Source organism: Electrophorus electricus, chromosome 6 (genome assembly GCF_041902795.1).
Source record: "Electrophorus electricus isolate QZ-2024a chromosome 6, ASM4190279v1, whole genome shotgun sequence".
Classification (NCBI taxonomy): Eukaryota; Metazoa; Chordata; class Actinopteri; order Gymnotiformes; family Gymnotidae; genus Electrophorus; species Electrophorus electricus.
In genome coordinates, this window is record NC_137502.1 from 37,237,056 (window position 1) to 37,260,980 (window position 23,925).

General features: G+C 46.6%; 3 protein-coding genes and 1 non-coding gene across 5 annotated transcripts; 1 reads left to right on the plus strand and 3 right to left on the minus strand.

Annotated features, from left to right (window-relative positions):
• Nucleotides 1–142: 142 nt before the first annotated feature.
• On the minus strand, nucleotides 143–1,321 carry smdt1a (single-pass membrane protein with aspartate-rich tail 1a). Its single transcript, XM_027024084.3, has 3 exons — nucleotides 1,151–1,321; nucleotides 612–754; nucleotides 143–326 (listed from the first exon to the last, which is right to left on the minus strand). Exons 1-2 carry the CDS (start codon nucleotides 1,289–1,291, stop codon nucleotides 617–619), a joined length of 279 nt encoding a protein of 92 aa, XP_026879885.1. The 5' UTR covers nucleotides 1,292–1,321; the 3' UTR covers nucleotides 143–326; nucleotides 612–616.
• Nucleotides 1,322–2,286: 965 nt separating this feature from the next.
• On the minus strand, nucleotides 2,287–13,365 carry fam234b (family with sequence similarity 234 member B). The gene is made up of 13 exons (XM_027024083.3): nucleotides 13,221–13,365; nucleotides 9,634–10,101; nucleotides 8,511–8,633; nucleotides 7,997–8,236; nucleotides 7,358–7,473; nucleotides 7,059–7,209; nucleotides 6,789–6,930; nucleotides 6,426–6,620; nucleotides 6,128–6,206; nucleotides 5,496–5,657; nucleotides 5,081–5,189; nucleotides 4,497–4,705; nucleotides 2,287–4,421 (listed from the first exon to the last, which is right to left on the minus strand). Exons 1-13 carry the CDS (start codon nucleotides 13,255–13,257, stop codon nucleotides 4,419–4,421), a joined length of 2,034 nt encoding a protein of 677 aa, XP_026879884.2. The 5' UTR covers nucleotides 13,258–13,365; the 3' UTR covers nucleotides 2,287–4,418.
• Nucleotides 13,366–14,487: 1,122 nt separating this feature from the next.
• LOC113586151 (U12 minor spliceosomal RNA) lies at nucleotides 14,488–14,640 on the minus strand. The gene has a single exon (XR_003411583.1). It is a non-coding gene; the product is annotated as a U12 minor spliceosomal RNA (small nuclear RNA).
• A 2,050-nt stretch (nucleotides 14,641–16,690) lies between these two features.
• poldip3 (polymerase (DNA-directed), delta interacting protein 3) lies at nucleotides 16,691–23,768 on the plus strand. 2 transcript variants are annotated; one of them, XM_027024046.3, is made up of 10 exons: nucleotides 16,691–16,774; nucleotides 17,699–17,856; nucleotides 17,981–18,300; nucleotides 18,458–18,517; nucleotides 21,446–21,532; nucleotides 21,639–21,854; nucleotides 22,002–22,079; nucleotides 22,242–22,371; nucleotides 22,516–22,582; nucleotides 22,704–23,768. In XM_027024046.3, exons 1-10 carry the CDS (start codon nucleotides 16,707–16,709, stop codon nucleotides 22,900–22,902), a joined length of 1,383 nt encoding a protein of 460 aa, XP_026879847.2. In that variant the 5' UTR covers nucleotides 16,691–16,706; the 3' UTR covers nucleotides 22,903–23,768. The 2 variants fall into 2 exon arrangements, with proteins under 2 accessions (XP_026879847.2, XP_026879848.3); XM_027024047.3 differs by having other exon boundaries at nucleotides 18,461–18,517.
• Nucleotides 23,769–23,925: the final 157 nt, after the last annotated feature.

The following is a 23,925-nucleotide window of genomic DNA, read 5'->3' on the forward strand; positions in this document are numbered from 1 at the left end:
TTGACAACCAATGCCTCTCCCCTTCCAATTACATCACCCAATGTACCAGTACAGGAAGTACTTTCTCCAACTGTGTGAAGATCAAACTGAGTGTGCTTTGACACCACTAGAGAGGTGATGAAGTCAGACTGTCACAGAAGGGTCTGTTTTGTCGATTGTTGAGTTTATTGGGTATCACACAGACCACCAGTGCAAACAGTAGACAAGCTGGTCCAAGCCTGTCACATAGCTCTAAATCTCTCTCTCAAACACATACTTTGCAGCAGCACTTCAGAATGACTGGACACAGCAGCATACTCCTCCTCCAGTACCATCAGCTCAGAGATCTGCACACACACACACACACACACACACACACGTTACAGTAGCTCAGCGATATACACACACACACACACGTTACAGTAGCTCAGATCTGCACACACACACACATTACAGTAGTTCCTACATCCACATTGCAGATTTGTGTTGTTTTTTCTCTTTAATCATACAAAACTCCAGTCCTGGAGGACCAGTGTGGTGATGTCATCTCACCCTCACCCCTAACCCTCTACCTCATGCCTCCTTCACTACCGCACTACCATCTCCACGGAAACATTCCTCAGAATCCTCACTCTGTTCAGTCATCATCATCATCATCCTCAGGGACGAAGATGTCATGCTCCTCCAGAAGAGCTGCAAAGTTTTTGCTGATGAGAGTCCCCACATAGAGGAAAGGTACCACCACCATGGCGATGCGTACCAACCCGAACGACGTCTGTGGAGACCAGAGAGAAGCAGAGGTATCTCACACACACGTCTGATCTGACATGGCACATTCAGCCGTTCTGCTCATCACAAGCTGAGTGTAGTCAGATGTGTTGGAGCAGACAGACACACACGAGCTCCGTGAGACAGACTGGTGTAGAACATACTGTTATTTCACTTTGTCCCGTGCACTAAGGACACATGAGAGCACCGGGACTGTTCACAGCTCAGTTCACTGAACACACCTTCGGTGGACAACATTAGCGTGCTACTGACCAAGCGTGGGTGTGGTATGGCGGTCCGCTACTAAACATATAAGACTCCAGTTAACCGGAAATACACTTGCGATGTGAGAGCTTGGAGCTGGCGCGTGGTGCCTTCCCTCTCTCAACACACACACACGTACCTTTTTCGGCTTGGGCAGAACGGCGCCCGACCGCGTGCACACCGCGCGCCGACACGGTGCTAGTACTGTATTCGAGCTCGCGGACACGACGACACTTGCACGGACACGCAGCCCAGCGAGACCGCGCGCTGCAGACGCCATGTTCGCCTCTATACGTCACACCCGCGTGCGGCACTGCGGCGCGTGGGGAGCGTTTTTAACAGCGGCAGTTATTACAGGAGGACTTCCGACTGGTCTTGATTTAGGCAGAAGGTCATTATAATTATTACGGTCACCATTACCGTTATTAAACTTACAACACATGTAGTTAATGTAGTGCTATAACCAATCATGTAAAGATTTAAGACCAGAGCGATGCTTTTATTATGTAGGTGGTAGGACTCGCGCAGACGTGACTGATGAGCGCTTGTTTACGGACCCGAGTGCATTCCGCCTGTATTTATGTGTGAGAATTCTGTGGAATGATGAAAACCCAAGTGTGGAGGCGTTTTAAACGTTTATTACGGAGTTAATTCACTTTAATCTTTCCACTCTTATGAGTCTCGGTATTCCTGATCAGACTGACGAAAAGGGTTACTGAGTGGGGTGTTTTTTCTCAACAAAATGTGACTTTTTCATTAAAAACAACAAAAAACAAACAAACAAAAAACTCTCCAACGAAACAAAAATATTTTAAATACAAATAAATAGAAAACAATTGTGTTGCAAATATATAAACCATAACGCTAATAGTACTTGTATTGTTCAGCTCTGAGATTCCGCTTCCTTGCAGTCACAGCTGTTTTCTATAGTGAATGTGCACAAGGACTTCCTAAAGGAAACGTGAGTTTGAGGGGCAGCTGCACTGAATATAACACCTAGTCGTCTGCGGCACCTTTCAAAGCAAAGTTAAACTTTACAATATCAACATCAGATCGCTCTAAAGGGTTAACTCTAATCCAGATTATTCCAAAAGGTTAGTCCTAACCCGGTTTAAGGTTAACTATAAATCATATTTTTTCAAAGGGTGCACAAACCTTTCACTGGTCACCCCCTTCGTGGCATAACATTACACAGTAAGAGTGTATTTACTACGGTGTGGTGATGAAATGACACAGCAGGTGAATCCACTGTCATTAATGGACATGGACACTGACTGTCAGCAGCACACAAGATTTTATTGTTGAGCTGTACTGAGTTCAGCATACTGCAGCAATACAAAGTCCCTTTCAAACAGAAGACGTACCAAAGATATCACAGCTACCAGCATGTTTTCTCTCTCAAAACACTGAACAGAACATTTCCAGGGTTTTATGAGTTCAGGTCTACTGTCCAGGAACAGAGATATTTATACATATCACATCCATGTAGGCGCAGTTTGGAGCAGGAGAAACACATCAGGCAGAGGAATAAAAGAAAAACCTCAAATAAACAAAAGACCTTTCAGTGTTGAACAGCAAAACATGTCCTGTAGGACGGGACTAGCCCAGTCCCGCAGACTTGTCTCCCTGCAGGACGGGACTAGCCCAGTCCCGCAGACCTGTCTCTCTGCAGGACGGGACTAGCCCAGTCCCACAAATCTGTCTCTCTGCAGGACGGGACTAGCCCAGTACAGCAGACCTGTCTCCCTGCACAGTTTAGCTTGAGTATTAGTTGAATACTCCCCATGCAGGGACTGAAGGCCTTCAGTGGCTCTGTGGGGTGGAACTCACCCATCAAAGTTGCTCTCTGTGCTTCTCACAACACGCTACTTTTTGTGTTTACACTAGGGGTTGATGAGGGGCATTCCAGGGCTGAAGCCAAAACCAGTTTTTACAGAGTGGTGTGGCCAAAGACAATACAGTCCATTTTAAGAATTAACAAAATAAAAAGTACTAGTGATGGAATATTACATGCTTACCATAAAATTCACACAAACTGCTACTTTCTCCCCCAAAAAGGAATGATATAAAATATTTCTGCAGCTACCACTCAAAACCTATATTTAGGATATTTCATATTTAATTCAATTTCAAATTTCATTTAGAATTTCATACAACCTTCCCATGTAGCCTGTTGTGCTTTACAGATAAACATTATATACACAAACATCAGCTGAACACGTCACTATCTGGTGTGTAACAGAAGCCTCATTTATCTACACAGAATTTATGAAGTTAGCGGATATACAGTGCTAAATTACCCCCCTAAACACTGGCTGCATTGATGAGAGACTCTAACCAGTGTATGACAAAACTTTGGTCCAGTATGGTATTCTAGTTACTATAAGATTCACTAACACTAAACACCAATGCAGCGCACACGTGGCGTTTAGTAGCACAAGCAGCTGTGGGAGCAGACATGTCCGTTCCACTGGCCATGTCACCATGTGCTGCACGGTTAGGCATGTGAAACACACATTATCTGAGTAGACCACTGAAAATAAACACCAACTTTGTAATGATTAAGTTGAGTTTTGTGGTCGTTAATATACATCTATAGAGAAAGTGTGTTATCTAACAATGTATTTGATAACATGTGAAGTTAATTAATAAAAACCATTAACAAGGTAACAGAAATAATACATTGTGAACCAGACAGCTAAAGAGCTCAAACTAAATTTTAAATACTGCACTTCTGTGTGAAATGTTCCTGTAGTTTAAATTAAGTATGAGAACTAGAAGACTGAGTCAGGTTTACAATGTTCAAAGTAGCAAGCTGCTGAACTAATATCACATACATCATTTCTGTCATTTATATTGATTTAATTTATCTTGATTTAATTTATATTGTACATTGAAGTGTCATATAATCAGCACTGGCTGTGTCATCCCCTGCCCATGTCAATATCTCACCCTCAAAATAAACAAACAAACAAACAACACCAAATATTTCTCCATATGTCAGTCAAGCACTAAGTTACATCCAGCTCAGCTCATGTGTGGTGCATTCTGGTCTCATTCCACACAGTACACATATATACATATTTATTCAACATGACCTGGTCTCCAGTAGTGCAGCACGCTGTGTTATCAGAGGACCTTCCAGTCAGTATCCAAGTAAAACATCTCTACCAGGGAATAAATCCATGCATCCAGTAGACAGTGACACCCTGATCAGGCAGAGGTGTGTGACACCTTGCAACACGGGAAAGGATTTACAAGCAGAGCTTTTATGGTGTAAACTGACTCAGAAAGATCAGGGTCAGGGTCGGGATCAGGGCCAAGGTCAGGGTCAAGGTCAGGGTCAGGACTGGGGGTGTTAGCTTGTTGCCTGGTGACAAGATTCCATTCAAGAAAGGAGGAGCTTCTCACTGAAAAACAATAGCCATGGTAATTAGACCAACATGCCAGAATGTGCGTGTGTTGTTTGTGTGTGTGCATCTCACCTGCTGTCTGAATGAGAGGCCTCTGAAGAATTTGTTGATCTGGAAGGTGCTGGCTCTGTTGTCCCCCTCCAGATGCAGGGTGAATGCACCTGCCAGAGACGCTCTCACACTCAGGCTCTTAACTACCTGAGCCCCAGGACCCAGGCCAGACACAGGCCGTGACAGCACCACCAGGTATGAGGCGTCCTTCTGCAGCTCCTGGTAGCTCACTGTGGGGAGGACACATGGAGCTCTGAGCCCTGTGTGAGTGTCTGTGTGTGTGTGTCTGTGTGTGTGTGTGTATGTGTGTGGTGTGTGTGTGTGGTGTGCATGTGTGTGTGTTACCTGTAGCTGTAAGTGCTGTATGGTGTGTGTGGTGTGCATGTGTGTTTGTTACCTGTAGCTGTAAGTGCTGTATGTCGTGTGTGTGTGTGTGTGTGTGTGTGTGTGTGTGTGTGTGTGTGTGCTACCTGTAGCTGTAAGTGCTGTATGGTGTGTGTGTGTGTGTGTGTTACCTGTTGCTGTAAATGCTGTATGGTGTGTGTGTATGTGAGAGTGTGTGTGTTACCTGTAGCTGTAAGTGCTGTGTGGTTTGTGTGTGTTACCTGTAGCTGTAAGTGCTGTATCGGTGGTGCTGATGAGCTGCTGGAGGATTCTGGGATAGTCTGGATGTAAGAGGAACAGCTTGCGAAAGACTGGTTCAGGTGTGTTCACCTGTACACGGGAAACACCACACACACATCGACACGCACGCATACACGCATGCACACGCACACCACAAAAAATTCATTACCATTCATTTTTTCATCTGTGTTTGCTATGTTGTACAGATCTTTGGCTTTGCTGAAAATTACACACACACACACATACACACATACATACATACACACACACATATATATATATATATATATATATATATATATATATATATATATATATATATATATATATATATATATATATATATATATATATATGGGGGGGGGGGGGGGGGCATCTGTGTGTACAGCATCCCACCTTTGTGATGTTCCTCAAGGGGAGCAATGGGTCACCCGCCCAAAACAGAAACACTGATTGTCCAGATGTGGTCATAATTGAAGAACCTTCTAGAACAAGACGAGGACACACAAACTCCACTTCCCATAAGCACCTTCCAGAAGCCCCATCAATGATCTGGACCTGAGAGAGAGAGAGAGAGAGAGAGAGAGAGAGAGAGAGAGAGAGAGAGAGAGAGAGAGAGAGAGAGAGAGAGAGAGAGAGAGAGAGAGAGAGAGAGAGAGAGAGAGAGAGAGAGAGAGAGAGAGAGAGAGAGAGAGAGAGAGAGAGCACAGTACACTGTCACAGTTAAAATTGTTTTGTTTCTGTACACCAGTTTTTCAGAAGCACTAACCTGAACTGACTGGTTTGTGGTCATAAATGAATATAGTGTGTAGTGATTATAGTATATAGTGTATAGGGAATATAGCACGTAGTGTATAGCGAATGTAGTGTGTAGCGAATGTAGTGTATAATGAATATAATGTATAGTAAATGTAATGTATAGTAAATGTAGTATATACTGAATGTTGTGGATATAGAGTATAGTGTGAGTCTGGTGGACATGTGTGTGTCAGGTAGAGGTGTATGTGTCAGGTGGAGGTGTTCGTTACCTTGCGGACTCCATTGGCAGACTGCTGGATGAGCAGGTCAGGAACCCCATCATCATTAAAATGACCCGCAACAGGCCGACTGCATACAGAGAGTAAATAATAAAACACACACACACACTCTCTCACACATACACATAAACATACAAGCACATGACCAGCGACAGGCCAACTACATACATGGTAGTCAATTACACACACTTATATAAACACTTTTACTCACACACACACACACACACACACACACACACACACACACACACACACACACACACACACACACACACACACACCCCTATACCTGTGTATGGCAGAGGAGTTGAGTGTCCACGCAGTATGTATGTCTCTCTGTCGGAGTATGGAGACTCTGCTATTACCACACACCAGCACCCAGTCGCTATGGCTGGAGTTTTCTTTAGACGCCACGTCCAGGTTATTGTGGTTATTACACAGACCAGCCACCAGGGGGAGCAGGTATTCCGCCTGCTCTGGACCACTGACCGAAAGGGGGTAAAAGGATGAGAATGTGTAAATATCAATTTCAAGTATTTACAGAGTAAACATAGCGGTTTAGGACTTTCTCACTGTGTGTGTGTGTGTGTGTGTGTGTGTGTGTGTGTGTGATATAAACCTGTAGATATGACTGTGTGATGATAACCCTAACCTGTATATATGGATGAGAGTAGATAAGTTCGTTTTCCTCTGTTTCTCCCATATGGGGTCCGTTACACTGAGGCTCGGGGGCATAGCTGTCCTGCCAGTTGCCTTTTTGTAAATGTCCCTCAGGGAGACAGCCTCCACCGTGCCTGGAGAGAGCAGTGTTAGCACTACGTTAGTAGGTCAACATTACACCAGTCCTACAGTCCATGGCTCTCTGTCCACTACATGTTACTACTGCTATGTTCAGGGTCATGACGCTGTGGGTCGCTCTTACCCAAACCAAACAGGATGTAGAATGCTCCGGCTGCTGTCTCATGCAGCAATGGACCAATCAGCTTTCCCTGTGCCGTTAGGTTAAAGTTCACTGACTGTCCAATCAGAGAACCAGTCTTCCCTGAGTGCAGGACTAGAGAGAGATCCGATTCCTACAATTTAGTTAGGATTAAACAAAAATCAGTTCACAAAGACCTCAGTTAATACAGCATATTAATAGAGTGTGTGTGTTTGCATGTGTGTATGTTTGCGTGTGTTTGCATGTGTGTATGTTTGCGTGTATGTGTGTGTGTGTCTCACTTGGTCTGCAGGTAGAGTTGCAACAAGCAGTTCTGGAACACCATCTCCCTGCAGGTCAGGAACCGTCACAGCTTGAGACTCCACCTCCCCAGCAGGCACCTCCCACATTTTCTTACCTGAACCAATCAACATTCAACACTCTCAATCAATCATCCAGTCCTTGCTTCTTACCTAAGCCAATAAAAAGCCAGTGTTAGCAGCTCATTATCAATACACATATCTAGCAGTGGAGTTCATTAGGGGGTGAGGCTGCTGAACAGATCAGTCTAATGAACAGATCAGGGAGTCTAATGAACAGATCAGAGTCTACTGAAGAGATTAGGGAGTCTAATAAACAGATCAGAGTCTAATAAAAAGATCAGAGAGTCTAATGAACAGATCAGGGAGTCTAATAAACAGATCAGAGAGTCTAATGAACAGATCAGAGTCTAATGAACAATTCAGAGAGTCTAATGAACAGATAAAGGAGTCTAATGAACAGATCAGAGAGTCTAATGAACAGATTAGAGAGTCTAATGAACAGATCAGGGAGTCTAAGCCGTGATCTTATCCTCACTCACAATCTCCATACATTTTTATGTTTTCCTTTAAGATGATTTTATATATATATAAATCACACGCACTGTGTGAGCATCAGACCTGTGGAGCCGTTGATGACGGCCATGTGTGTTGGGCTGATCAGGAGACAGACAGGACTGGGGTCTGGTCCTGTGTGCCCAGTCTGCAGGACCTCTCTCTGGGCTACTGCTCTGCGCTCAGCCCTGGAGATGCCCGGAGCAGTCACCCGGAGTCCACACTGCACGGAGGAGACCGGCTCATTCAGATGACGTCTCCATAAAAGCTCCCCAGTTCCACCCCGCAAGGTCACCACACTGTACTCTAGAGAGAGAGAGAGAGAGAGAGAGAGGCACAGGAGAGAGGGAGGGAGGGAGGGGGAGGGAGAGAAAGACAGGAGGAGAGAGTGAGAAAAAAGATGAGAGGGAGGGAAAGACACAGCAGGAGAGAGGGAGAGAGACAGCAGGCAAGATTGAGGGAGAGAGACAATGAGAGACAGACAGGAGGAGTGAGGGACATTAGACACAGACATCATAGCACAGACATCACAGCACAGACATCCCTGCACAGTGTGAGTGTGTGTGTGTGGGGGGGTTACCTTTGCTGTTGCCTAGGGAACTGGTCTGCAGACTGCTGTTGGATATTTTCGTGACTGCGATGACTAGGTCCTCCACATCATCACCATCCACATCCCATAATGCCAAGGGGGGTGATGTCACACCTAGATGAGCCATACTCATGAGGCATTAGTGTACTCAGGAAAACTACGCTTGCATGCTGAAACTAAGCCCTATAGTGAGAAAAGTGACCTGTGTGTGCTCACACTCCTAATGGTGTCTGCTTACACCTGAAGATGATGTGATTATATCAGCCTATGTCTGTGGGAACTAGACAACCTAACAAGTGAAAGAGATCTGGGACACAGGAAACAGAGAAACAAAGGGAGTCTAATGATAATAATAATTATGACTGTAGGTAGTCTAGTCTAGAAGAGTGATTATGAACTCGAAAGCTTGCTCAGTTAAAGTTGTCTAATTACTGCTCCTTTGTCCTTTCTCACATTTACAATTTAAAAATAACGTTACATACAATCGCAAGTCTAAACATGTTCTAAAGATTACCATCTTGACATCTTACCCTGTGATGTTACTGTCTTTGACTCTGACATCTTACCCTTTGATGTTACTGTCTTTGACTCTGACATCTTTCACTGTGATGTTACTGTCTCTGACTCTGACATCTTACACTGTGATGTCACTGTCTTTGACTCTGACATCTTACCCTTTGATGTTACTGTCTTTGACTGACATCTTTCACTGTGATGTTACTGTCTCTGACTCTGACATCTTACACTGTGATGCCACTGTCTTTGACTCTGACATCTTACCCTTTGATGTTACTGTCTTTGACTCTGACATCTTTCACTGTGATGTTACTGTCTCTGACTCTGACATCTTACACTGTGATGTCACTGTCTTTGACTCTGACATCTTACCCTTTGATGTTACTGTCTTTGACTCTGACATCTTACCCTTTGATGTTACTGTCTTTGACTCTGACATCTTACACTGTGATGTTACTGTCTTTGACTCTGACATCTTACACTGTGATGTCACTGTCTCTGATCCTGACCTCCTCTATGAACCCCAGCTGTTCTCCCCTCCGCCCACGCTGAGCTGTAGCTGTTAGTAGTGTTAGTAATAGCAGATGGTGGGTCTCACCATTTACGTCTCCCAGCTGAGTCTCCCACTGCTGCTGGACTTGCCCCTGCTGGCAGGGCACCAGAAAGGCACAGAGCAGCACGATCAGAGTGGCACAGGCCAGCGGTACCAGGAACGCAGCCGTGCGCATGGCTCCTCTGACTCTCGCCTTCTTCCCCTCCAGCTCACCAACCTGCCCCGCTCCCACCCCCTCATCACCTAGCCCCGCCCCCTCTCCACCCAGACCCACCCCCCTCTCCTTCCGGCCAGCTCTCCAGCCTTCCTCCTCTTCTTCCTCTTCAAGCTCCTCTTCCTCCACCAGCTTGCCTGTGCGGCTGCTGCGTGGTTCTGTTGCCCCTGGGCCTAGGCAACTGCCCCGGCCAAGCCCGTTTCGGGGGTAGTTGAGGACGAGGTCATCTTCCTCACTCTCGTCCTCACTATCTGCTTGTGTCAGAGGGTCATACTCACCCAGCTCTGAACCTTTCTTCCCTAAAACACACACACACGCACACGCACACACACACACACACACACACACATGCACACACACACACACACACAAAAATATACATACACACATACACACTATTAATGTAGGGCAGCATTTCTCAGCTTGTGTGCAGGCCAGATGTGCTGTAAAAGGTTTATGAAAGTTTTTAAACTCATCAGAAAATGATTTTTATCTAAAATTAAAATAGGTTGTGTTGTTGTGTTGCCTGCGCAGCCACGCCATCGTTCCTAGCAAACTTAAATCTCACATCTATACACCCCTCATGTCTTTAAATGCTCAAATCCTTCATTTTTCTTTAATTTCATTTTTCCTTGATGTGTGACTTAATATTGGTAAAACAGTCATAATTAATTTTTAGATAACCATTTTCCATTTAGATGACCATTTTCTCTTGTGTAATGTACAAATGTAGGTTTCTCTTGTTTTAAAATATTTTGTGCTCAGATTGTGTATTTCAAACTTCTGTGTTCAAAGAAAAATATATCTATAAATGTTATGAAATGCTAAAGATAATAGTTGACATATATATATATATATATATATATATATATATATATATATATTTATAATGTCATTTTTTGCCATATTTACTTTAGAAAACCAAACTATCAAATGATTCAAGCGCTCCATTCTAAGCATTATGTTGTTTGGAAGCGGAGCCAGGGAGTGTTCAGGCTGAGTCTGAGAATGTTGAGACGTTCAGAGGCAGAGTCTGAGAGTGTTGAGGCATTCAGAGGTGGAGTCTGAGAGTGTTGAGGTGTTCGGAGGCGGAGTCTGGGAGTGTTGACGCGTTCAGAGGTGGAGTCTGAGAGTGTTGAGGCATTTGGGAGTTGAGTCTAAGAGTGTTGAGGCGTTCGGGGGCAGAGTCTAAGGATGTTGAGGCGTTCGGGGGCGGAGTCTGAGAGTGTTGATGTGGGGGGGGGGGCGGATAAACAGCAATTTTTCAGTCTCCACAGCCTTTCATAATGGAGCATGTCTGGGACAACGCAACCTTATCTGGTACTGAACTCCACCACGATACAGTTTCACAAGAGTGACAAGACAAAACGTGGTGGAAGAATCAAAAGGGCAAAAACACTATATCCTTTGTCCAAGCTGATCATATGTAAAGTGAGCAGTCTGGCGTCTCAGATATGCTGACAGATATGTGTGGTTCTGTTTGAAAGCATTTTATTCAGACAGCGAAGGAGATCTGCATGGATCAGGGTGTTGGGTAAACAGCCAAGTATGCAGGTTCACTGGAAGATGTTCATATTACCGCTGTGCCAGTATAGCAAGCATCCAAATAACATTCTACCACAACAAACAAACAAACAGACAACCAAACAAAAAACCTAATGAAAAACTCCTCTTATCTCCCAACCCAATACAGTACTTCTAGAATAAGAACAAGTATGGGCCAATAAAAATATGTTCATTTAAAAATAACGTCCATGAAAGCTTAACACTCCCTTAACGCAGGTTATATAGGCAGTATAATAGCCAATGCGTACTTTGACTAACACAACTCCACTTATCTTAATGCAACATATCAGCACCCTCCAGCCCAGATCTAGTTCCAAATGTAAATATTTAACAAAATAAAAAATAAACAAACAGCCACGTCAGAGCGACATTTCAGCTGAATGTTTTCCTGTAAGATCGATAATTTAATACCAAAGTAAGAAGTATCCTTTTAGACATCTCCAACACTATAGAGTATTTTACTGGCCAGTGTGGAGCAGTTTGTTCAACTTATTTGGCAAAGTCAGAAATCTTGAATAATGGTTGAGATCTTGAGTAATTGTGAGATAATGTAATCTAAGGCACTGTTATACCCTAGACTATGCCATTATACCCTACACTACGCCTTTATACCCTACACTACACCATTATTCACCAGAGTACGTCGTTATACACCAGACTACGCCGTCATACCAGACTATGCCATTATACAACAGACTACGCCGTTATACCCTACAGTATACCGTTATACCATACATTACGCTGTTATACACCAGACTACACCATTATACCCTACACTATGCCGTTATACCCTACACTACAACGTTATACACTAGACTACACCGTTATACCCTACACTACGCCGTTATACACCAGACTACGGCATTATACCCTACACTATACCATTATACCCTACACTACGCCATTATACACCAGACTACGCCGTTATACCCTACACTACGCCATTATACACTACATCGTTATACACCAGACTATGCCGTTATACACCAGACTACGCAGTTATACACCAGACTATATCATTATACCCTACACTACACCATTATACACGAGACTGCGCCGTTATACCCTACACTAACCCGTTATACACCAGAGTACGCCATTATACCCTACCCCGTTATACCCTACACACCGTTATACACCAGACTACACCGTTATCCACTACACCATTATACACCAGATTACGCCGTTATACCCTACACTCTGCCGTTATCCACCAGACTACAATGTTATACCCTACACTACACCGTTATACACCAGACTACGCCGTTATACACCAGACTACACCGTTATCCACTACACCGTTATACGCCAGATTACGCCGTTATACCCTACACTCTGCCGTTATCCACCAGACTACACCGTTATACACCAGACTACACCGTTATCCACTACACCGTTATACACCAGACTACACCGTTATACCCTACACTACACCGTTATACACCAGACTACACCGTTATGCCCTACACTACACCGTTATACACCAGACTACGCCGTTATACACCAGACTACACCGTCATACACCAGATTACGCCGTTATACCCTACACTCTGCCGTTATCCACCAGACTACACCGTTATACCCTACACTACACCGTTATACACCAGACTACACCGTTATCCACTACACCGTTATACACCAGATTACGCCGTTATACCCTACACTCTGCCGTTATCCACCAGACTACACCGTTATGCCCTACCCTGGTCCGTTATCTGTCCTGCGTCATGCTGTCCCCTCAAACACAAATGACTAGTTAGCTTAGCCAGCTAACAGAGCAGCTCAGTACTCCGGCACGAGCAGTGATAACGGCAGCACGTGCCAGAGTCACGGCGGGACACCCTTCACTTACCGGGTAACTTGAGGGCGCGCGAGAGAGCCGCTGCCATCACGAACAATAACGGTCTCGCGTGCTGTGCACACCTTCATGCGCCTGTGCTTCGTTTGGTGTTGACAGTTTACGCTTCAGACTTGTGGCGCTGTGTCAGCTGCAATTCACGATGGGAATTGTAGTCTTTTGTGGCCACCGTGCTTGAGGTTCCACTTACAAAATATTTAAGAATGGTTTAAACTTAGCTTATTATGTGTTATTTATGATTATGGTGAATAATGTTATTACCCCATATATAGCAGTTATAACACGTATATAAAAAGTGCAACGGTGATCTCAGATTTCACTGGTTACTTCTAATAGGGGATTTTTTTCTGCTAGTACTTACATCTTAAAAGTATTTAGGAATTAATAAAAACTATTAGAATCATAAAGGTATGTGGCAGTATGACATTGACTAATGAATCTTTATTAAGCAACCCTTATCCTGGCGGTTTACACTAATACAACTGTGTCTGAACGTTGTAAGATCTCTACACTTTAAAACACTTTAACTGTTGTAGGTTGGGCACAACAGCATCACTGGAAATACACGAAGAGAAGTCTAAACCCCCAGGAAACTCGGAAAATTATAATTATCTCCCGACCTAATGCTGCATTGTTTGATGCAAAAATCATTTTACTTTGCTTTTTAGGTAACGTTATATTAGCATTTGTTCATCAATCATCAGGGTGCCTCTGCGTCAGTTTCAGTTCAGACAATTGTAATAGATATTCAGATTATGTATTTTCTTTATTTTATGTTGACGTTACAGTCTTCATGAACATTCGCTAACATAGATATTCTGTCCTACACATAGCGGGACAGAACCTGGTTGAGATTTCAGCAAAGCAGAGCAGAGCGATAGTGAATGGGCTGTGTAAGCCCTCCAGGAGAATAGAAGAAATGGAAAAGAACAAGCCATCCATGAACCCCTGCCCTAAATGCTGAACTGAATAATGCAGAAGTCGTTTCCAGTTTGATTTGAAGTAATGTTGCATTAGCATTTGTTCATCAGTCATCGCCACTCTTCTGCTATCTTAATGGAATTTTCACTGGCATGTCAACGTGAGTTAATTTCAGACAATTGTAACACATAATATAGTTTCCTGTGCTTTTTATGTTGACTTACAACATTCTCCGAAACAGCAACCCTAAAATTTGCGCCGCGACTAGTAGGGTAGATTCTGCATAAAACAGTCCCCACGTGCGCAAAGACGCGTGAATGTCGTTGTAACCAAAGGTAGCGGGGCAGATCCCAGCTCCGCGAGGCGTCTCGCGAAGTAGGCGAGTCACCCACGCGGACAGACCTGTACCCGTTCAAAAATTGCTCTCGTAACTGCACGAGGACGCGGGCGTCACCCCGCATCGTTATTTTCCTTACTCATCAGTTTAAGGCATGACTAGCTGTGTCCCGAACGGCGTATCTCACGTTCTTTATACGTCTTTACGTTCAGGGTAGAAAGTTTCTTTTAGATTTTTGGTTTTTACTGTCATTGTGTTGTTGACTTTGTACTATTCTGAAATGATTAAATGTACTATTCCACTAGTATCTGAATAGACACGAGCGACTTTATACGTTGTAACGCCCGTGTCATGGTTGCGGTGCACTGTGGGATTGGTATTACGTCATAGTAGCGACGCTGCCGGCTAGACCACGCCCCCTCACTCGAGTCTCTAACGCGCATCGAGTAAATGTAGGCTAGAAACCAGGCTGCGCTACACCGGTGCTGTTGAATGGTTTAATCACCACTCCGCTGCTTTGTTTGAATAATTCCACATTCCTGGTTTTCATAAGCAACACTCACGAGCAGCTTTAGCGCGGGCGAACGCGGGGGGTGGGGGCATAGCTGCAGCGCTCTCTAGAGTCGGAGGAGCGCCACGACGCGTCCTGGGGCTCTTCTTCAGTGAGGGACCTCTGCCCTTCCATCGCCCCGGGATTCAGTCAGGCTGAGTCCGCAGCGTGATAAAATGAGTTTAAGGTCAAGACCAGCGAAAAAGAAAATAAATTAAAAAATCAAGTATTCGACGCACGCTGGAGAACAGAATTAAAAACTACCGGCCGCATATTAACACATATTAACCTGTTCGCATTTTGGCTATCGTGGCAATGGCCAAACAGTGCAGTGGGGAATTAACCCACGGGCCAGACGTTTAAGACCACTTACGGCAGTAACTGCTCCCAGCATCGGCAAACACAACCAGTGCTCTATTTACACTGGCAACATTATCTCCCTGAATGTGTTCCAGTTAGGGTTGGTTGGTTATGGGCCATTATTAGGCAAGTTGACGTGTATTTCTTTGTCACAGAGCAGCACTGTTTTGCCTCTCCTCTGGTCAGAGGTATCTAGTATATAGGTTCTCCATTGGTAACCCATGTTTTATTGTATTTTATTCCAGTTAAGTTGATTATAGGCCATTATTAGGCAGGTTGATGTGTATTTCTTTGTCACAGAGCAGCACTGTTTCGCCTCTCCCTCTGGTCAGAGGTATCTAGTATATAGGTTCTCCATTGGTAACCCATGTTTTATTGTATTTTATTCCAGTTAAGTTGGTTATAGGCCATTATTAGGCAGGTTGACGTGTATTTCTTTGTCACAGAGCAGCACTGTTTCGCCTCTCCTCTGGTCAGAGGTCTCTAGTGTATAGGTTCTCCATTGGTAACCCATGTTTTATTGTATTTTATTCCAGTTAAGTTGGTTATTGGCCATTATTAGGCAGGTTGACGTGTATTTCTTTGTCACAGAGCAGCACTGTTTCGCCTCTCCTCTGGTCAGAGGTATCTAGTGTATAGGTTCTCCATTGGTAACCCATGTTTTATTGTATTTTATTCCAGTTAAGTTGGTTATAGGCCATTATTAGGCAGGTTGATGTGTATTTCTTTGTCACAGAGCAGCACTGTTTCGCCTCTCCTCTGGTCAGAGGTATCTAGTATATAGGTTCTCCATTGGTAACCCATGTTTTATTATATTTTATTCCAGTTAAGTTGGTTATAGGCCATTATTAGGCAGGTTGACGTGTATTTCTTTGTCACAGAGCAGCACTGTTTCGCCTCTCCTCTGGTCAGAGGTATCTAGTGTATAGGTTCTCCATTGGTAACCCATGTTTTATTGTATTTTATTCCAGTTAAGTTGGTTATTGGCCATTATTAGGCAGGTTGACGTGTATTTCTTTGTCACAAAGCAGCACTGTTTCGCCTCTCCTCTGGTCAGAGGTATCTAGTGTATAGGTTCTCCATTGGTAACCCATGTTTTATTGTATTTTATTCCAGTTAAGTTGGTTATTGGCCATTATTAGGCAGGTTGATGTGTATTTCTTTGTCACAGAGCAGCACTGTTTCGCCTCTCCTCTGGTCAGAGGTATCTAGTGTATAGGTTCTCCATTGGTAACCCTGTTTTTGACGCACGCGTCCCACGCCTTCATTATGCGCATGCGTCGTTCTGTGCTTAGGAATCGACGAGAGGAAGATGGCGGACCTTTCCTTGGACGAATTAATACGCCGACGCAATTTTAATGTCAGAGGCGCAATTAAGAGGTATTCGTGCTGCGACGTTAGTGTTCTTCAGTTCAGGACATAATGTGTGGTTGTTTTTTGGGATATTGTAGTTTGGATAAGGTCCTACACAGGCACACGGGCCAGCTGCGCTTTGTAGTGTTTTAATGCTGAGCTCCGTGTCCCGCCTTCTCTCGTCGGCCATTGGCTAAAACGCTGGTTTCCGGTGTCGTCACTCGTTGTGTCGCGCGCGGATTGGTTCTCCCCTGAAACGGGTACGCGAGACACGGCTCGCGGTGGGCTGAGCGCGCGCTGAGTAGCTAGCTAACGCGAGCTTTCTTGTCCGTTAATTCATACCGAGGCTAGCTAGCCTAGCCGCCGCGCGCGAGAGGTTCGCAGCCCATTTCTGCCGGGCAGCAGCAGCTTTATCCGCCTTTAACGTGGAGCTAGCCCACACTAGCCACTAGCTAGCCTCGCAAACGAGTCTGCTTTATTAGTGTGGTTTGAGTGGCTGAGGTCGTTTATGCGGTTTATAGTCAGCCATATGGACGTTTATGGATTGATTCTATACATGAGCTGTGTTTTTTATTTTACACAATATAATGTGTAATATATAAAGGTCTCTTGATGCAACACCTGTGGTGTGTGTGCGTTTTTCAGACGTTTTCAGTATACCGAACAATACTGATAGTTTTCCAACACTGATATTTTGGTCACTTGTATTGTGATAAGTAAACCAACTTATCGAGCCCTCGTCTGGTTTACCTAATGACCTTGATCCTCTGGGCCTGGAAGATGTCTCTCCCAGTGGGCCCAGAGGTTGGGCTGGCGTGACGGTTCACACTGGTGTAGTATAAGATTACAAAGTAATTTGTAATACTAATGGTGCTTGTACATTGAGAGGTGTGTGTGTGTGTGTGTGAGAGAGAGAGAGTGAGATCTGTTGATTTGTGTTTTGTTTTGCAGGCCAACATTTGGCAGAGGGGTGGGGACAGTGGCTAGAGGGGCGGGGACGGTGGCTAGAGGGGCGGGGACAGTGGCTAGAGGGGCAGCAATGGTTGGCCGGACGTTTGATGCCCGACAGAAGATTGGCACCAGTGACGTCAGACAGCGACTTGCAGGAGGTATGGAACCCAGATCACATATCACACGCAACACATTCCACAGGAAATACAAAGTGCTCGAGTCATAGTGGTACACTGCATCTTGGATTAACATCTGTCTGTCTAACTCCCAACCCCACCACAGTTTTCCCGGTGAAGGACGCCAGGGAGAAGCTAGGACAAAAGGATGCGCGGTTCCGTATTCGGGGTAGAGGGGGCGCCGTGGTGCAGGACGCTCGACAGGCCATAAACTCTCGGAAACAGCAGCAGGTCCAGGACCTCCCCGTGGCGAGCAGCCAGACACCAGTACCACATGTCCACCTCCACAACGTCAGCCCCATCAACACTGGGCCCCGCCTCTCTAAAGTGGTGGATGCACGTGATAGGCTGAGCCTAAAGAGAAGCATTTCCACATCGCCAAATCAGGGGTCTGCAGCTCCACTCAAGATCACCAAAACTATCCAGGTGAGCAGGACCAGGTTGGCTCTCACATCCAGAACACACTGACCGAGCACTGAGCATGTGTGCGAGCAAGTGTATGTACAAGTGTTTCATTGTAGTTCATCCTAATCAGCCTCCTTCCACTAACTGGTTTTCTCTCTCTCTCTCTTTCTCTCTGTAGCAGAGGCCTGTTGGTATGACCAGTGGAATTCGTGTGAACGTCCCTAGCAGGACGGCACAGGTAACATCTCTAGACAAACACATACCTGAATGTTCCTCTACAACCGCCTGCCTACACACACACACACACACACACACACACACACACACCCTGTGGTTAGACTAAATGATACTTAAGTACACTTACAATACAGCTGTGCTGATATGCTACCGGTCCTTTTAAAATCACTTGTGTGTACACACGTGAGCTGTGTGAGGCCACAGCAGTTCCCCATGACCTCTTTATGAATGAGCCGTTTTAAAAACATGGCCAGTGATGTCTGGATATTTTATATATGTATTCAGATGTGTTTGTGTATGTATTCGTATGTGTGGTATGTATTCATGTGTTTGTGTACATATTTGTGTGTGTATTCAATATAACTGTTTGCTGAATACTGTAAATACTGTTTATGTAGTATGCAGTATACAGGATTCCAGTTCAGTAAATGTATAGAAGATTGCTGGTGTGTGTGCCTGTGTCTGTGCACATGCGCACCTGTCGGTGTGTGTGCCTGTGTCTGTGCACATGCGCACCTGTCGGTGTGTGTGCCTGTGTCTGTGCACATGCGCGCCTGTCGGTGTGTGTGTGCCTGTGTCTGTGCACATGCGCGCCTGTCGGGGTGTGTGTGTGCCTGTGTCTGTGCACATGCGCGCCTGTCGGGGTGTGTGTGTGCCTGTGTCTGTGCACATGCGCGCCTGTCGGGGTGTGTGTGTGCCTGTGTCTGTGCACATGCGCGCCTGTCGGTGTGTGTGTGTGCCTGTGTCTGTGCACATGCGCGCCTGTCGGTGTGTGTGTGTGCCTGTGTCTGTGCACATGCGCGCCTGTCGGTGTGTGTGTGTGCCTGTGTCTGTGCACATGCGCGCCTGTCGGTGTGTGTGTGTGCGTGCCTGTGTCTGTGCACATGCGCGCCTGTCGGTGTGTGTGTGTGCGTGCCTGTGTCTGTGCACATGCGCGCCTGTCGGTGTGTGTGTGTGCGTGCCTGTGTCTGTGCACATGCGCGCCTGTCGGTGTGTGTGTGTGTGTGTGTGCCTGTGTCTGTGCACATGCGCGCCTGTCGGTGTGTGTGTGTGTGTGTGCCTGTGTCTGTGCACATGCGCGCCTGTCGGTGTGTGTGTGTGTGTGCCTGTGTCTGTGCACATGCGCGCCTGTCGGTGTGTGTGTGTGTGTGTGCCTGTGTCTGTGCACATGCGTGCCTGTCGGTGTGTGTGTGTGTGTGTGCCTGTGTCTGTGCACATGCGCGCCTGTCGGTGTGTGTGTGTGTGTGTGCCTGTGTCTGTGCACATGCGCGCCTGTCGGTGTGTGTGTGTGTGTGTGCCTGTGTCTGTGCACATGCGCGCCTGTCGGTGTGTGTGTGTGTGTGTGCCTGTGTCTGTGCACATGCGCGCCTGTCGGTGTGTGTGTGTGTGTGTGCCTGTGTCTGTGCACATGCGCGCCTGTCGGTGTGTGTGTGTGTGTGTGCCTGTGTCTGTGCACATGCGCGCCTGTCGGTGTGTGTGTGTGTGTGCCTGTCTGTGCACATGCGCGCCTGTCGGTGTGTGTGTGTGTGTGTGCCTGTGTCTGTGCACATGCGCGCCTGTCGGTGTGTGTGTGCCTGTGTCTGTGCACATGCGCGCCTGTCGGTGTGTGTGCGCCTGTGTCTGTGCACATGCGCGCCTGTCGGTGTGTGTGTGTGTGCGCCTGTGTCTGTGCACATGCGCGCCTGTCGGTGTGTGTGTGTGTGTGTGTGCCTGTGTCTGTGCACATGCGCGCCTGTCGGTGTGTGTGTGTGTGTGTGCCTGTGTCTGTGCACATGCGCGCCTGTCGGTGTGTGTGTGTGTGTGCCTGTGTCTGTGCACATGCGCGCCTGTCGGTGTGTGTGTGTGTGTGTGCCTGTGTCTGTGCACATGCGCGCCTGTCGGTGTGTGTGTGTGTGTGTGCCTGTGTCTGTGCACATGCGCGCCTGTCGGTGTGTGTGTGTGTGTGTGCCTGTGTCTGTGCACATGCGCGCCTGTCGGTGTGTGTGTGTGTGTGTGCCTGTGTCTGTGCACATGCGCGCCTGTCGGTGTGTGTGTGTGTGTGTGCCTGTGTCTGTGCACATGCGCGCCTGTCGGTGTGTGTGTGTGTGTGTGCCTGTGTCTGTGCACATGCGCGCCTGTCGGTGTGTGTGTGTGTGTGTGCCTGTGTCTGTGCACATGCGCGCCTGTCGGTGTGTGTGTGTGTGTGCCTGTCTGTGCACATGCGCGCCTGTCGGTGTGTGTGTGTGTGTGTGCCTGTGTCTGTGCACATGCGCGCCTGTCGGTGTGTGTGTGCCTGTGTCTGTGCACATGCGCGCCTGTCGGTGTGTGTGCGCCTGTGTCTGTGCACATGCGCGCCTGTCGGTGTGTGTGTGTGTGCGCCTGTGTCTGTGCACATGCGCGCCTGTCGGTGTGTGTGTGTGTGCGCCTGTGTCTGTGCACATGCGCGCCTGTCGGTGTGTGTGTGTGTGTGTGCGCCTGTGTCTGTGCACATGCGCGCCTGTCGGTGTGTGTGTGTGTGTGTGCCTGTGTCTGTGCACATGCGCGCCTGTCGGTGTGTGCCTGTGCACATGCGCGCCTGTCGGTGTGTGTGTGTGTGTGTGTGCGCCTGTGCACATGCGCGCCTGTCGGTGTGTGTGTGCCTGTGCACATGCGCGCCTGTCGGTGTGTGTGTGTGTGTGTGTGCCTGTGCACATGCGCGCCTGTCGGTGTGTGTGTGTGTGTGTGTGTGCCTGTGCACATGCGCGCCTGTCGGTGTGTGTGTGCTCGTGTGTGCACACACATGTCTGCGTGTGTGCACGCACACGTGCGTGTGTGTGCATGCGTGTGTGCCTGCATGCTCGTGCGTGTGCACGTACACGCACAAGTGAGAATATGCACATACACACGCACGTGTGTGTGTGTCTGTGCACACAGCTGAGTGCATCGCATCACTAAAGCATGTGTGTTGTAGGGGGTCTCTACTGATGATGATGAAGAATCCATCATTCCTAATAAACAGATGAAGATCACAACAGCAAATAACCTAGTGCAGACACGGGTAAGATACACACACTGTGTGTATGTTTGTATGTATGTATGTGTGTATATATAATATTCTTTTTAGCAATAATACCTTTACTCAAACCTTCTCTCTCTCTCTGTAGGTGGGGGGCGGAGGTTCTTTCTCACTGTCTCCTCCCATCACTAAAGTGGTGAAGAACGACTCATACACAGCTCCGCCCCCTCCTGCTCCTATTGCCGTGACACCCACTCGCACCAGTGCTCGCTCCCCCACAGAAGCTTTGCAGCCTGTTTCTAGGACAATGGTTACTGGGCAACAAACAGCTGCCAACACCAGTAGTCAGTCTACACTTCCACAGGTGAGTAACATACACACACACACACACACGCACACTTGTTTTCACATACTGATCTCAGTTACAGTTTTATGAAAATGTCCTGCCATTGTGATTGATCCAAATAACTCCACTAAATGTGTCTGTGTGTGTGTCTGTACGTGTGTACAGCCGGTGTTTAGTCCATTAGAGGGAACCAAAATCACGGTGAATAATTTGCACCCACGTGTCACAGAAGAGGACATAGTGGTGAGTTTACAAACACACATGCTGGAGAGTGTGCACAAATACATAGACATATGCATACACACATACTCATTTTCTGTGTGAATGCGATTGTTTTCATATCTCTGCTCTCTCTGTGTGTGTGTGTGTGTGTGTGTGTGTGTGTGTGTGCGCACACCTGTGCAGGAGCTGTTCTGTGTGTGTGGAGCTTTAAAGCGAGCGCGTCTGGTGAAGGTGGGCGTGGCAGAGGTGGTGTTTGTACGGAAGGAGGACGCCGTCAGCGCCTACAGGAAGTACAACAACCGCTGCCTGGATGGTAACTTTCTCCCACCCTAAGCCCTAAAACATAAACACTAATCCGTACACACTGTGGTACCTTTGTTACATTACATTGTATTACGTACACAACACATTACACTGTGAGTAAATTGTAAATTCTCTCCTCTTCTCTGTCTGACAGGCCAGCCAATGAAGTGTAATCTACACATACAGGGTAATGTCATCACATCAGACCAGCCAATCCTACTGTGAGTCCTAATCTCATCTAATCTAATATAATCTCTTACTTGATTTGTATACATGTTTGATGCCCTGCTCCCATTTTGTTTGATTTGTATGCATGTTTAATGCCACGCCTCTCTGTTGTAGAAGGTTGAGTGACTCTCCTGCTGGTGGTCCAGTAGGCGGGAAGAAGGAGGTGCTTCCTGCTCGCTCTGCCCCTCGCTCCGCCCCTGCTGAGGTTGACCCCCAGACCATCCTCAAGGCCCTGTTTAAATCCTCCACGCAGAGCAGCTCCACCACGGAGCCGGCTACTGCACCAGCCACCGCTTTCCGCATCAAGATTTAACACACACACACACACACACACACACACACACAAACTCTCTCTCACACACACACAGGCACACCTACAAACCCACATACAGGCCTCACCTGAAAATTAACATGCGCATACACACACTAGCCTGATTTGTAAAAGTTGTTAATTGGTGACACAAACCTGCAGGTTCCCTGTGGGCACTGAACCCAGCTTCCCCCCCCCCCCAGTGGTGACACCCCTGCAGTTCTGCAGAGTCACACTGTGTATCTGTGTGTGTGTGAGGGAGAGAGAGTGAGTGAGGAGAGAGAGAGAGAGGGGAGAGAGAGAGTGAGTGAGTGAGTGAGGAGAGAGAGAGGGGAGAGAGTGAGTGAGTGAGGAGAGAGAGAGGGGAGAGGGTGAGTGAGGAGAGAGAAACAGACCCCTAAGCGGGAGAGTAGGGTGTGTTGTGTATATTTGTCTTTGCGTTGGGGAGCTTTCAGACAGCGTTTGTCTGTTCTATGGTTCATTCTGTTCAGTTCACATTGAACATCAACCTCAGAAGATTCCCCAAGTGTTTTTTTTTTTTGTTTGTTTGTTTTTTTTTAACATTGTTTTTAAACTCCAGCCTCTTGTAAAATGTCCTGTACACACAGACAGATGACCTGTACACAGACTGTGTTGGATGCCTTGTGTCTCTCTGGAAGGCAGGGCTATCTCCCCTGCCTTGCCCTCCACTCTGAATTCTCAGTAGTGTATCTTTGCTTGTCCTGGTTGTGTGGTTGGAGATGCTACCCTGAGCTCATCAGACTGGGACAGTGGCTGTTTGTAGTGGGGCCTGTCACTGTCTCTTAGCAACAGTGTGGCCACACCTCTTTTCTGGACTGTATTTTCTTCAGTAAAACTCTTGCTTTATACCTGTTTGTGTGATGTCATTTCTTATGTCAGCCAGGAGAGAGGACCATAACTCATATAACAGATGAGTGTTCTCCTCCAGTGATGTCATTCTCCACCTATCTTCCCTTTCAGTAACTAACATATATTAATATATTTAAACGCTTGGTGTGTGTTTGC